Below are 14345 nucleotides of genomic sequence, written 5' to 3'. Positions count from 1 at the left end.
TGTCTGTGCTTTGTGTCTCAGAGTCACAGTTATTCATGACGTACAAAACAATTCACACTGAAAGATTTCCTGAAAAAATAATCACTTTTATAAACTACGCTTTACAGTTTGGAGTCACCAGTTACATTACTGTCCAAATACACTACAACGCCTACCCAATAGAGATGCAGAATAAAGCTCAAAAATACTTTTCGAAGCAGCACATTGAACTTGCTTTGACATGTTGAAATGTTATTACAACTTTTGTTGCTCTTTCATCCGAATGATGTTTTGAAAAGAATTTTGACCTTGTTAAAAGAGAAAAACATCTGACAATAATGTCTCCTTTCACCGGCATTCACCTCATTATCACAAGTAGTGTACACACTATTCATTGTTAATCATGGGATTCACAAATTTCAAGCCACATCATGCAAACATACGTAATCACATCAGTACCAAACGTCTATACTGGTGTATCAGAGAGAGAGAATGAATAGTTTAAAAAGGAATGGAGATCCTTTCAAGGTAACGATGGAGAGATCAGAGGGTGGATGAAGCTCATGGAACATGCCAGCGTCTGTGGTCCTGTGAGCCTCCCAGGACAGTCATAGCAACAGGCTCCAGAATAAAGTACATGGGGACTCAAACAAATGTGTGTACAGCTCCTTTACATCTGTTACTAGAAATTTACAGCATAGGATTCTTCATAAAACCCAATAAAAGAACCATCACTGCCGTATGTTTGTCTACACACATCTTCAATTAGAATGAATAAAATACCGTAAGATGAATACAGAGTACATACTCTGTATACACCAGTGTAAAAAAACACTGGTGGGTGTACAGTAAAGATGAAGTGAGTCAAACTGGTGCATATTCACATTCTTTAATCCAGGTAATTTCTAAACAGGCTGCACGTGGAGGAAATGCGCCTGTAACAGAATGTAAAAAGAAAAGGACTGTAATGATGGTAAAGGTACAGTACATGGTGACAGATGCATATCAAATTTTGGTTGCCTTTTTTTTTTTTTGGCATTCACTCAACCTACCTAATCCTGCTAACTCAGCCTAGTTTTGAAGATAAGCACACTGATCAATGCTTTTTCAAGTTTTCTTTTGTTTTTTTTTTGCACAAGATGTAATTAGATACATGAACACCTTCTTTAATACGTTCTTTAATGTGTAATGAGGGAGAAGGCAAAATACTAGAGGATGTTTCTAAAAAAAAATTTATTTGATGCTTTTTTTTTTTTTTTTAATAAATAAATGATGCCTCCCAGGTTTTTATTATTGATACTTTACCCATTCCATAAAGTAACTGTCTGTAACTGGTTAATTTCAATTAAAACAGATTTTGAGAAAAACAAAATGTGCTGACCATGATGGCAACTGGTACTGTATGCGTGCAGGGCTTTCTTCTGAGATTACAGTACTTAACTTTGAGACAAAAAGCATAAAACTAACAGGGTTTTAGAGCTGAAAATATGATACATACAAAATACGACGTTACAGAAAGAGTATGTGCTGCAAGAACTCCGCAGAAAAAGACAAATCATTTCAGAAGTTACCTGAAAATAAACCCATCATATTATATATCCTAAAGGCACCTTAGACAAAGATATATCCCTGTGCTCGAGAGGTTGAAGAGGTTTAGAAAAAAGAGAGGGGGAGCCTTTTACTTTCAAAAAGCCTAACCACTGCATGGAAACACTATATCGCCACAAGAAAGGCTACATGGTAGACAGATGGAGTTTTCATTGCATAAACTATTATGTCACTGATTGTCTAAAAGCACAACAGAATGCAAATTTGTAAAATTACAAGATTTAACTCAAATTTCATTTCAAATACTGCAACATATCAAAATGCTGTGTGCCCTTCTGCCTTTGCACACAATGTTCTATCGTGTCATTTGCATGGTACTGCGACGCTGCATTTATATTTTAAAGATAACAAAACATGCATGGGGAAAAGTTCTCTCCTGATCATGCAGATATTGTTTCTGGATTTACACTCCAAAGTCTAACAGGAAGAGGTTAAAAAGACAACACAAAAATATATAAAACAATAAACAGTAACACAAACAAAGAGACAGGTTGAATCATGAATAAAAACAGTGTCCAACAAGCTCTGTCCTGCTGCGGCAAAAAAAAAAAAACACCTGACAAGCTGGTGGAGGAGGTTATCTTCCCCTCCTTTGTATCGTCTCACCCCTTTTCAACTCATCCCAGACTACCAGCCCAGTCTGTAAAAGTGATCCGCTCTGGTGCTTCATCATCATTATCATCATCATCATCATCATCAAGTCTCCCTCCTCCTCCATTTCATCCCATTTTATGTCTGCCTTCTCAGGCTGGACAGGCTTGCTCCCCCTGCAGGCGAGAGGTTGGAATGACGCTGTATTCCTAACCATATAATGGGGGAGATGGTTCCTCTGGTTCCACCGAGGGGGTTAAAATTGGAAAGTCACTGGGATCGATTAGACAGGTGAGTGGCGCAGGTGCGGGGATCACACCCTGCTGGTCGGGTGGCAGCGGTAGTTGCAGTTGGACAGGGGGTCTGCCCCGCCCTCGACGTTCTGGGAGCACCCTCCCTCACAACAAGCCTCTGAGAGAGAGAAAGAGGCAAGACCTGCAGTCATCAGTAATGCTGTTTGTCATTATACACATGACCGCTGCTATATTTACACTCCTCATAACTGTGTGCATAAGATAAACAAATGACTCAGACGGAAGAAACTAAAAACCACAGCTGGCACCTGCACCTTCCTCTGGCATCAGCAGATGAGTTCGGCACGGGCTGGGCAGGGTGGGGCTGGGTCCCTCATGACTGGTGCCCAGCTGGAGGCGCCTCATGTGACGAACCACTGCTGTGGCGTTGAATGCTTGCTGCAGAGGAAAGGCCACAGACAACAACTAAACATCAGTTACAACAGTATCTCATGTGTCTCACACTAACCGTGGCAGATTTGTGGCCATTTAAATTCTTGAATGGTTTTAATAATTCAAACAAGTTTCATTCTTGAAAGTTAAAAGTTTAAAAAGATGGATTTTGATCTCTATAAAAACAGAAACAAAGTAAAGCAAAGAAGAAATTCCTCAAGTTCAAACCAAGACCAAATTTTAACTGAGGCTAAAAGTCTGACTCACCTTCCACTTGCTTTTAGCAAAATTCTTTTTGATCTGAGCACTGACAGACTCATGGATGTTCTTATCCAGGGCAGTGTCCCCAGCAATCCTGACAGAGAGAGGAAACAGGAGACATATGAGTGTGTGTGCAATAGACAGAAGTCATGATTGTACAAGTACAGTAACATCACTTTAAAGGAAGAGAATTTCATTAGCACCAAGGGTTACATTATTTTGTCAAACTAAATTTGTTTGTTGGAGTCTCATGATTTTAATCAGAAAATGTGTTGTGATTAATGTGAGTTTGTGATTGCGCTATGATAGAGGAGTATAGGTCCAGTACCAGGGGTGCTGCAGAGCCTGCTCACAGGTGTAACGTGTTTTGGGGTCTTTCTCCATCAGGTGGACTATGAAGTCTTTAGCTATAATGAAGAAGAAAGATGAAAAAACTCATGATCAATAAAGCCACCAGCTGCACAGAATTGGCGTAGTCAATTTATTTATGAAAGCTAATGGTACCAATTCAGATTCAGACTGGGCACAGTCTATTAATATGATAATATTTCACATTCTAAGTGCTGAAAAACAAGATAAAACACATCTTGAGGTAATTCCCATAAGTCAGAAAATTGGCATCAACTGTTTAATTTGCCCTAAAAGTTGGAGAGATCCTCTCCCAGAGCAGAGAAACAAGGACCCAAGTCAAGAGCCAGGACTGGGAAAAAAATCAGCGTGGGATCATTGCCATGGCTTGTGGGCTCAACACCCGCAAGGTGATGATCAGTAGGGAATGGACAAAATATTTATTGGCTCGGAAAACTTGGAACAAGACTCTCTCAAACAAGAAAGAAAAAAAAAAAAACAAGTTCATCGCCCTGTTCCCTGTTGCCAGCCTGACCTTTTCTACAATATGCTGCTCAACAAAGGACCTTTAGGAGAAGGCATAATTACTGATGAGCTTAGTAAACACTCGGAGAGCTACACGTCTAAGGAGATATATACACATTTGTCGCATCTGCATGAAAAGCCTGTTTCATGCCGACGGGAGAGGACTGAAGAAAAATGGATTGATACCTGAATCAGAGATATCATCCCAGTAAGGAGAATCAAACTCGTATTCTGCCTTCAGGATCTGTTCAAACAGTTTGGCATCATTCTCATCATAGAAGGGAGGGTAACCACACAACCTGAGACACACAGGAGAGGACGGGTGTCAGACATGCAGGAGACTTCCTCCCAGGTAATTTGCAACACTGATACTAATGTTAAGTATCCAGAGGCAAAACACAGAGACAATAATGACAGCATCATGACGGATTTGGAACAAAATAAAGATTATATAGCTATTAAAATATTGCAGAATTTCTACATCCTATGTTGGGCTGGGTTTGCGTCTTAAAAGTGTCCACTCACAGAATATAGGCTATGACACCAATAGACCAGCAGTCCACTGCTTTACTGTAGGGTTTCTGAGCCAACACTTCAGGGGCTGAAAGAAAAAAGACGAGGTCATTCAGTTAAGATGTGTGATAAAATGATCACCAACAGGCACCTTTTCCATATTCTGCTTAGTATCACTATACCTTATCTATTTCAATCTGCAAACTATCAGCCTACCAACAACTGTCAGCTACAGTGGGCTACTCAAACCAAAACCAGTATCAGTGTTTTCACCAGGGCAAAATTAGCCTAACATGAATTGATGTTGTCAAATCTGTTGAATGTCTATATGAGATACTGAATCTCTTGATAGTTATACTGTACGTGACTGCTTGTTATTGTCCCTCATAGGTTTTTCATAACTGTAATGAAGTAATGAAGCTGTGGCACGAAAAGAAATAATACATTCTGAGTCGTGCTGTATAGTGCTACATTGGAACTGTGCTAATACTGCATGGTTCAGTGTTCCCTGCCATAAAACAGATTAATTACAAACTGATTTTTAAAAAATATAAGACAGTATCTTGATTTCTTTACCAACATATCCAGGAGTTCCACAAGCCGTCGACATCACACTGCCAGAGCCCTCAATTTTAGACAGACCAAAGTCACTGATCATGATTTTGGAGTCTTCGTCCATGCTGTAATACAGCAGATTCTCTGGCTACAATGAGGACGGACAAAACCGGGGATGTAAATACAGCAGCATCTTACAAAAACATTCAAAGTCCTTTCCTAAACACACAAATGTACAAACTCCTGCACTGCCAGCACAAACACAAACATGTACATAGTGATTACTAATCTTGCTAAAAGGATTATATGCTTGTACAGACAGGATTACAAAGACCACACTAAAGTTAATGCTTGTTTACTATCAGCAGAACCATAGTATAATGGCAAATCACACATGTTTTCAGTTTGGGGGGAAAACAGAGTTTGTGAGTCCTGACATCATTTTGTTTACTCATGTATGGTCAGCACACTGACACAGTGTACAAATCATACCTATATCTCTGACTCTCGACTGACCTTGAGATCACGGTGCACGATGCCCATGTCGTGGAGGTATTTGACAGCGTCCAGAATCTGCTGAATGAGCTTACTGGCATCTTTCTCTGTGTAGAAGCCCTTCTCTATGATGCGATCGAAGAGTTCCCCACCGGACACCCTGCGTGGACAGGACCCAATGAAGATTTGTTGGTTTGTTAAGGGACATGAGAGAGGAGTAGTGAGAGACATGAGAAGGAGTGGGGGGAAGATATCAACTTAAAAATATTTTTGAACAACAGGACAAACTGAGTGTTATAAACAAATGAATAAAGATGGAAAAGTGGTGGTGTGAATGAAGCCACAGGAAACCACACACAGTGTGATCATGTCCGCTTGATATTGGACGCAGACGCCACTAGATGGAGACTTCACTCTGCGTACAGAACATCTTGCTAACTGGGTGTCTTTCATTGAGCCTCCAACATCAATCACACGCTTACACACACACACACACACACACAGACTTGATATTTTTAAAATACCATGAATGAGGGAAAGAATTCAGAGAAAAGGTAAGGGCAGGCAAACCGTTCCAGGCACAATGAAGAAATAAAGGAGAGAACAGAAAAGAACAAAACTCGGAGCATTGCTGAACATTCGGGTGTTTTTAAAAAGTGACACCATTTGTGTCTGTAATAGCTCAGTCGCACAAAAATATCCCTGTGTTCCTTTGCCCATACACCCTCACTGAATTCCCTCATGAAAAAACACCACTCCCCCGTTCGGTTTTACATCTCGTTGAAACATCTCTTTAATGTCTTTAGGTCACGTTAAGATAAAATTGAAAGAGCTGATCCATTATTGTTTGGGAGCTCTGGGTGTTATTGTTCAACAATTGTTTAACAATTGTTGTTGTGAAACCTTGAATCAGAGGGAGCCCAAAATGTATTACAAGGTCAATACAAAAACTACTATGAGAGAACACAATTACATTGCAATGGTTTGGAGTAACTTTTGAAAACAACTTGAAAAACATAAGTACCCAAGAAAAGAATTTCCCACCAGTCCTTCCCTTTATAAATGCACCCCTGCCCCCTTCTCTCTGCCTCTGTCTTTAGTTTCTCTGGTTTGCCAGTGACTGTGATTAATGCATGAATGATTGATATTTTCAGAAGCCTCTCACTTAATAGCGCTGGTGATCCTGATCTGTCCTTCGTCTGGTTCTCTCTCTCTCTCTCTGACATTTCAGGAGTTGAGGTGGGTGGGAGGCTGACAGGCTGCAGGTGTGAGGGCGAACACCCCACTGGTGCTCGTGAGTAGGCATAGTACAGTGTTTTCTTGTGAGCGTGTGTTCACGCACAGGCAAGTGTGCTGCAGAGCACAATTAATGGCATGTGACATGCAGTGCGTGGGAGATAGCACAAGTAGGGAGTTTGAAACGCACATCACACAAAGACGAATCACACAAACCCACACATATGCGAATACTCACAGTTGCATGACAAGGTAGAGGTGTGATTTACTCTCAAATATCTCTTCCAGAGAAACAATGTTGGCATGTTTAATCCTGTGAGGAGGGAGAGAAGAGAAAGAAAATGAGAAATGAAGTTGTCAAGCTTATTCTTCTACTAAAAAAACCCCACAACCCTACTAGTCATTTTCATTCAGCCACTAGTATTTGCAAAGTCTGCAGGTGGCATAAATAATAATTCTCCTGGGTGTCAGCCCAGTGGATTTGGTTGTGACAGTCACTGTGTGTACCCACCATGCAGCTTCATCCAACAGTCCCATGTACTGTTTACTGGCTGTAGGGGAGGTCACCCTGTGTGGTGGTATGCAGTTCCCTAATTGGCTGAACTCTGTGTTCTACTGCCCCCTGAGACCCGTGGGTGCACTGACAGGGGTGAGAGGATGACTCACCAGATCAAGGTGGGTATTGTACTTCTCTGCTTGACCAGTGTGTACTCTTACAATACCTTGTACTCTTACAATACCCTGTGTGTCAAACACCTGTGAGACACAGGTGGATGTAGACTCCGAAATCATTATCAGTAACTTCGGTCTGTATGTGTGTGCGTCAACATCTCTTTCCCACCTTGTGACATCTTTGATATTCTCAGTTTAAAAGGTACCCCGTGGACTTTTCTTGTAAACAAACAAACATTCAGCGTCGCCCATCAAAACATAGTGTGTGTCCTTGAGGTTGAGATAAATGTGTTAAATGCATTTCCTTTCCCATAAAATATTTTCAAAGCTAATTTTTTAAATATGTTGAATTGTACACTGTTTACATCCATGTTTGATGGCGCATGGTTAAGTTTTCACCGCCGCCAACTGAGGATTAGTGGAACAGCATCAAACCAGCCTCATCCATGTCCTCATCATGCACTCACTGTGTGTAACCACCTCATTTAATTTACCTCAGTACTCAGACTATGCGCGTGAAGGTTACTGAGTTGACTTGGAGGCAGGAACACAAAGACAACACAAAGCCACGTGTCTGAGCTGTACAGGAGGTAACCGTGTATGTGTCAGCCTCAGCTCATGTTGGATTACAGCGATGACTCTTATCCAGATTGTAACAACGCACTGACACCTTCATTCATCTGCTTAGCTCAGTGAGGAAGGAGACATGGACCCAGTGAAGGATGGACGATGGATTAAATCTGCCGAGTTGAGAACACACGCGTTCACGTGTGTGTGCTCAAGCGTGCACTTCCTCACACAAATATAGATACATGTAGTCAAGTTGCTGAATTTCAATTGGATTTCTGTGCAGGTGTGTTTGTGTGGGCGATGAACATAGAAATGGTGGACACTGGTCATGGTGACTGTCAGAGTGTTGAAATGTCTGTTGAGGGCTGGTGAGTCATTTGCTGACCTCTGTCAGCGCCTGTGGGTCTCACAAGGCACCAGAACATAGAGGTCAGCAAATTAGAGAACAGTGTTGTCTACCCGGTAACAACTGCATCTGACATGTGGGTGAAACTGGCAGATCTACTGATTCTTAAATCCATATTCTGTTGAGTTTCTCAAATAATGACGCATTTGGGTGAGAGTTTCATCATAAGTGCTATGTTTCTTTTTTTTTTTTAGCACATTTGTATTTTATTTGTTTTTCTTACAGCTGAGACACAAATGTTTTTTTGTTTAGTTTTTTTAGTTTTTCAGTAATAAGACTACTTAGGTGCATGTTCACGTACAGAACGATACATGACATAGGTTAACATTTTCAGGATATTGAGTAATGCCCTGTGTGCCACAGCTTCCTTCCTAAGAGGCAGGTGCCTCATCTCAGGCATGACGTTTTAACAGAGGAGTCAGTAAAAGTGGATATTTGGTGTTTTTGGGCCGGAAACGTTATGAGCAATGGACTTGTGGTGAAAAACACAGAGTTATTTTGAGTCCAACATTGTTTACATCAAATCCATTTGACACTTCTAGCACAAAAATATGTTTCAGGTATGTAATACAGCCATGTTAATAAGACTTTTCAGGTTTTCAACAGAGCCTCCGCACCAACTCTTCTGGTTGGCACAGCTACAAATGACTTAGCAGAATGTGATTAGTCACTGGATTTGCACACGTCTGTGTTTGAGTAAATGTTTGGTCTAGATAAAATGGGAAAAGGATGAGCAGCCAGCTAACCAATGTGATATCACGCGGCTATATTGGAGGTTTATCAAACCAAACCATTAGGCTGGGCAGCCATTTTACAAACAGCAATTAGAACAATGAGGAGGTGACTGAGTGTATGTAATGAGAATCATCTGGCTTTGCATCTGCCCCAACACAAACTGAGCCATTAGACACTAAATTGATAATAAATTAACTTTTTGTATAGAATTAAAATCAAAACACTGTTACAAGAGTTTTATACAGGTTGGAAATATTAAATAAACACAAATTAATTTACAGTGAGAGGAATAACAAGAGTCAAGATGACAAGTTTGGCTCTGGCCTGACAGGAAGCAAAAGCGGAGATAGAGCGGCCTCAGACTGCTTCTGAGAGAATAACATTTATGTGTGCCAGCTGTCTGTGGCCAGAAACAAAAGACCAAGTTTACATCACTGTAAATCTTCAGTACTGTACTGCTGTTTCTAGATTAAAAAAAAAAAAGAAAAGAAAAGAAAAGAAGACAGTGACACTAAGTTTCATGTTGTGGGAATAGTACATTGTTGGAACAAAATTGGGGTTTCATTTTCAACATTTAGACAGGGACATGATGAATTTTGTGTTAAAAATACCTCAACACTTCTCTCATTGTTAGCTGGGCCTGGTTGCTGTATTCACACAACTGACTGCAACTACACCTTTAACTGGTCAGAAAAACCCAAAGGAAGGAAATATAATTTTAATCCGATAACTTCATCACCTTGCAAACCAAAGAACATCAGCGAACATCCGATATTGCTCTATTTTTACTTAAATTAGACCAATTCAAAGCACCACACAGACCCTGTCCTCTGCTCTGTGTACTGAGGGGGACCTGAGGATGACGTGTTAAAATGAGTAATGAAGCCTTCGGATGAGTCTAGACAAACTTCAGGGAGGGCAAGCGGACCATGATTTTCAGGCCAAGTATTCCTCAGTTTACTCCATTTGTCAACACTGTAACCAAACTGCTAACCACTGTCATTCCACCACCCTCACCTCAGGAGGGATCATAGTTTTATGCTGGCTCTTAGAGTTGTGTGTCTCCTGTAACCCAGGCAACAAGAGCTCTAAAAATAACTTGGGACCCAATGTAGATCAGCCATTTTCACCATGGCCTGTAATTCCCCACATCTAAAGAGAAGTATGTTTGAAGCACTCTGCAATTACCAGGAGTGTTACCGTCACTTGCCTTTGTCTTAATATAATAAAGCCCTATATCCTTTGCACAGGTAGAACGAAAACTTGTGCATGAGCTGGGTGGGGAGCAATCATGCAGTAGTTTTTGTAGGTGTGGACATTTAATGTGATATGGCTCCATATCATCAAGAAGTGAAACCACTACTTTTTTGGGACAAATTAAAGGGCCAGTTCACCCCAAAACACTTTGTCACCCTAATACAATGGATGTGTTTACAGTGACAAAACAGCACTAAAAATACACAAAAGCAGCGTCTCTTTCCAGAAGCTGATGGTCAGGTTAATCCACAGAACATGTTATTTCTTCAGTAGCAAGTAGTGATACTGAAGTACGAAGTAACGCACTGTGAGAAACAATGAGGTCTGTGGTTTTTCCAGACTAACCAGGACCTTGTTTCCTGAAACATAAGCTGTGTTTGAATTTTCAAAATGCCATTTGAGCACCATGTATGAAAAAATCCAATTCACCTTGTTTGTACTTGGACAAATAAAACCAACACTATCCAGACGGACAAGACACCAATAGTGGTAAAAGCAAATTACGTTTTTTTTTTGTTTGGTCCTGGACTTTTAAATCTAACTATTTTTAACTGTTGGAATATAAGGATCCAAACAGGCATGTCCATGTTTGAGTGACAAGTAAGATAAAGTTTAATATGATGCATATCACATGCATGACAGGTCATGTTACAACAGTCATATACGATATATATGATATCTAGTAATGTGATACAACAACCATGTTTCAGTAATGGAGATGCAGTGATGAAAAATTTACCGTCTTGAACCTTGTAGATAGTATTTCAGATAAAGGCTAACGCTGAACATCGCTAAAGGTCTGTGGTTTCGACACAGACTGGTTCAGAAGTGCAATTTTATTTTATATGTTACCATCATGTTATATTACATAATAAAGAAATACAGGGTCTTTTATTGCTTATTTCTCAAATCAGAGAAGTCCACTTACTTGTGCAGGACTGCTATCTCATTCTCAATGCTGTTTTCCTTGCCCTCTAATGCCTTCTTGGGGATACACTTGATAGCCACCAACTTCTGGGTCCTCTTCTCCTCAGCCAGGACCACCTCAGAAAAGGCTCCCCTGAAACACAGATAACACAGATCAGTCTGTAAAACACAATCACTGGCTGTGTGGGCAGAGCTTTTCAGGTGCATCTGTGACATTGCAGAGAAAAAAGCAAACTCCTGCTTTGATGTTAAATTGGCCAAACTTTTCTAATAACTTGGCTACTTACATCTAAGTGCTGGAAGAATTTCTAGCCTACTGATGCCAGATCGTGTTTATTTTTAACTGGAGCCTCCTCCTCCTGAAGTCTCTGGGTTGCTGCTGAGTCAAGTTTTGGACAGGCTACAACTCGGTGGGATGATTTGGAAGCACCGATATCAAATGCTGAGGTTTATCTCAGTGACAAATTTTGGTACTAGACCAAAACTTTCAGATTTAAAATCTCAACCATGTCCTTCAGTCAACTGGATGGCCACTCAACATGCTTTACTGGAGCAAAAGTTAATGACAGTACTGCAAACGTTTCAACTTAATTGATACGTTTGATAAATCTGTTCAATTTACACTAAACTGCCTAAATATGTGCGTCGTGAATGTGTTTATGTTTGTGTCTGGACACCACACAGTGTGGTTCAGTAATTTATATGAAGGTGTGTGCATGACTGTGGATCAGTGCAACACAGTGTAGGTTCAGGCATTAAGTATAACACCTATTACCATGACAGAGCAGCTAACTCCATGAATTATTCCTTTATAGAATATTCATATTTCTTCAGCTATGATACACACAGCATTTTAACACATATCTAACCTCTAGTACTGTATGTTGTCATACAAGCATAGATGACAGTGTACACCAGTTTTATGCTCAGGTTAGGTTGTGACATGCTGAAGTATGCAGAGCTATTAGATCTGCTCCAATGGCTTCTACAATAAACAACTACATTTCCTTCTGTTTTTCTCTCTGTCTCTCCCTACCAACTAAAATCAATAATAATAAAAAAAACCAGACAAACAACTCAAAGCAGTAAAAGAATTTTAGCATTTTCCCATGACCCATTTAACAGCAGAGACAGACATTTCTTACGAGCTCTGGCGTTTTGGCTGCAGTCCAGCGATTTTTGACTCAGATCCAAAGTTGTACACTAACAATATGGGATTCCTGACTCACAATTATATGTTTTAACCCAATGTCACACTAGCAAGATTCATAGGACAACAGCACTGAGACACCATATGGAAAGTAAAGGAACCTTCTAACACTGCTTTAGTCAAGAGTGAGCGAACCCTAAAGGTAATTCTGCTGTTGAAGGTAACGCAGCATAAGAGCCTTCATTAATCCTAATGTTTCAGTGTGAACAACTCTCCTTATGTAATGGTAAATAAGATCTACAATGGGGGTTTTTACATTTATTTCATGTATAAAAGTCCCTGGAGGATTTGGCAAAACACACTTGACTGCTTAAAATCGCCATGAGATTTGATTTGTATGAGTATTATTCTACTGCATGTTTGGCAACATTTTACTGTTACAATAACAAACAAAAGAAAGAGCTGCTACACACTGGGATCTGCTTGCTTTATTTTATTACATACACTTTTGGTCAAAGGCCCTTGAGGCATTCAGGGCATACAGAGAATGAAGGAGCACTCATGTGTATATATGGGCATTTCTGTAATTAGCCCCAATGTAAAACATCTGTGGTTATTGTGTAATCATGAGTCTCATGCTATCACTAGCTTGATCTCTAGAACTTGCAACAGTTTTAGTTGCATCAGTCTTTATTTCGATTTAACTGCTCAGAAAAACAGCAGGAATGTCACACACTGACATAAAACACACACAAAAACATCTTTTACTTAATTTGAAGGGAACAATAGTTGTGGAGTGTGGTTAATTTTTATGGGGAAGTTTGCCTATCAGATCTTACTCATACTTCCTCTTATGTTTTGCTTCTGAGTGGTTGTTCACTCTATACCAGCTCATGGAGAACTGCATGAGAATGCATGTTTGTTTTGGAACAGGCCATTATCTAATCAGTAGACCAACTGGGCTGCAAATAGATGTTGGCAGTACCATCAAGTTCAGACATGTCTCTGTCTCCCTGAACATGTGTTACTGAAGTTGCAAGAAAGTTTAAAGGTGCAATATGAACCTTAATCAAAAAGGTTACACCAGTAATAATGTGTCGACTGTCAGTATGTGCCATACAGTATCTCTGCAACCACAGACGGCTACATGTGTGAGCAGAGAGGAACCACAACCATCCAGTCCAACTCGGTTCACAGATAATATCACTTGCTAACACGGAAGGACTACCAGAGTCAGTGGTGAGTGATGGCTAGTTAGAAATGTCCCTTAAATATTTAAAACTGTCTTTTATTTAATTATCTATCTTTTATTTAAGAATAACACCGCTAATGAACTTCTTGACAATAAAAGTGTCCCTTTGTTCACCAGTGGAAAGGTTTTTATTTGACGCTGCATCAGCAGGAAACATTCAGTTTGCATTAGCAGTAACTTAACACGGCCATAAATACAACTGAAAGTGATCAGTAAACAGTAAAACATGGCTGATGTCTCAAAGTACAAACAGGATCACAGCAGTGAAACTAGAGATTCAAGTCAAAGTTACAAAAGCAGTGAAGGTTGAACACAGAGAGACATTTAGAAACTCAGCTTTCGTCTCCAGCACACTTGAGCATGAATTTAGCTGCTGAAGACACAGGTAAGGCTGTGGTCAGCCCTGCTACCGCATGTGTGGAAACACATGTCATCACGGCTTGGCTCAGCACAGCTTGGCGAAAGAAGACCAACCTGGTCTAATGGAAAAGCCCAAACAGTGGACTACAACTCAATGTGGAAACTGCTAATTTGGAACAATTCAAAATGTCTTTGTTTTATTTTGTTATCTGTGACTAT

At 40.2% G+C, this 14345-nt stretch overlaps 1 protein-coding gene across 2 annotated transcripts in view; it reads right to left on the bottom strand.

The window, feature by feature from the left end:
- Window positions 1-852: 852 nt before the first annotated feature.
- Window positions 853-14345, bottom strand: part of camk1b (calcium/calmodulin-dependent protein kinase Ib) — a 32540-nt gene continuing 19047 nt past the window's right edge. The window contains exons 3-12 of one of the 2 annotated variants that reach the window (XM_041033458.1): window positions 11366-11497; window positions 7036-7110; window positions 5583-5721; window positions 5088-5214; window positions 4524-4599; window positions 4185-4297; window positions 3454-3532; window positions 3132-3219; window positions 2741-2870; window positions 853-2589 (exon numbers count right to left, since the gene is read on the bottom strand). In XM_041033458.1, coding sequence (XP_040889392.1) covers window positions 2492-2589; window positions 2741-2870; window positions 3132-3219; window positions 3454-3532; window positions 4185-4297; window positions 4524-4599; window positions 5088-5214; window positions 5583-5721; window positions 7036-7110; window positions 11366-11497 — 1057 coding nt within the window. In that variant the 3' untranslated portion in view covers window positions 853-2491. The remainder of the gene's footprint in view (window positions 2590-2740; window positions 2871-3131; window positions 3220-3453; window positions 3533-4184; window positions 4298-4523; window positions 4600-5087; window positions 5215-5582; window positions 5722-7035; window positions 7111-11365; window positions 11498-14345) is intronic. The other variant, XM_041033459.1, reaches the window with a different exon arrangement.

The sequence above is a fragment of the Toxotes jaculatrix genome, chromosome 3 (genome assembly GCF_017976425.1).
Source record: "Toxotes jaculatrix isolate fToxJac2 chromosome 3, fToxJac2.pri, whole genome shotgun sequence".
In the NCBI taxonomy this organism is placed as follows: domain Eukaryota; kingdom Metazoa; phylum Chordata; class Actinopteri; family Toxotidae; genus Toxotes; species Toxotes jaculatrix.
Note: the sequence above shows the minus strand (reverse complement) of the source record. Positions and strands in the feature narration are given on the sequence as shown.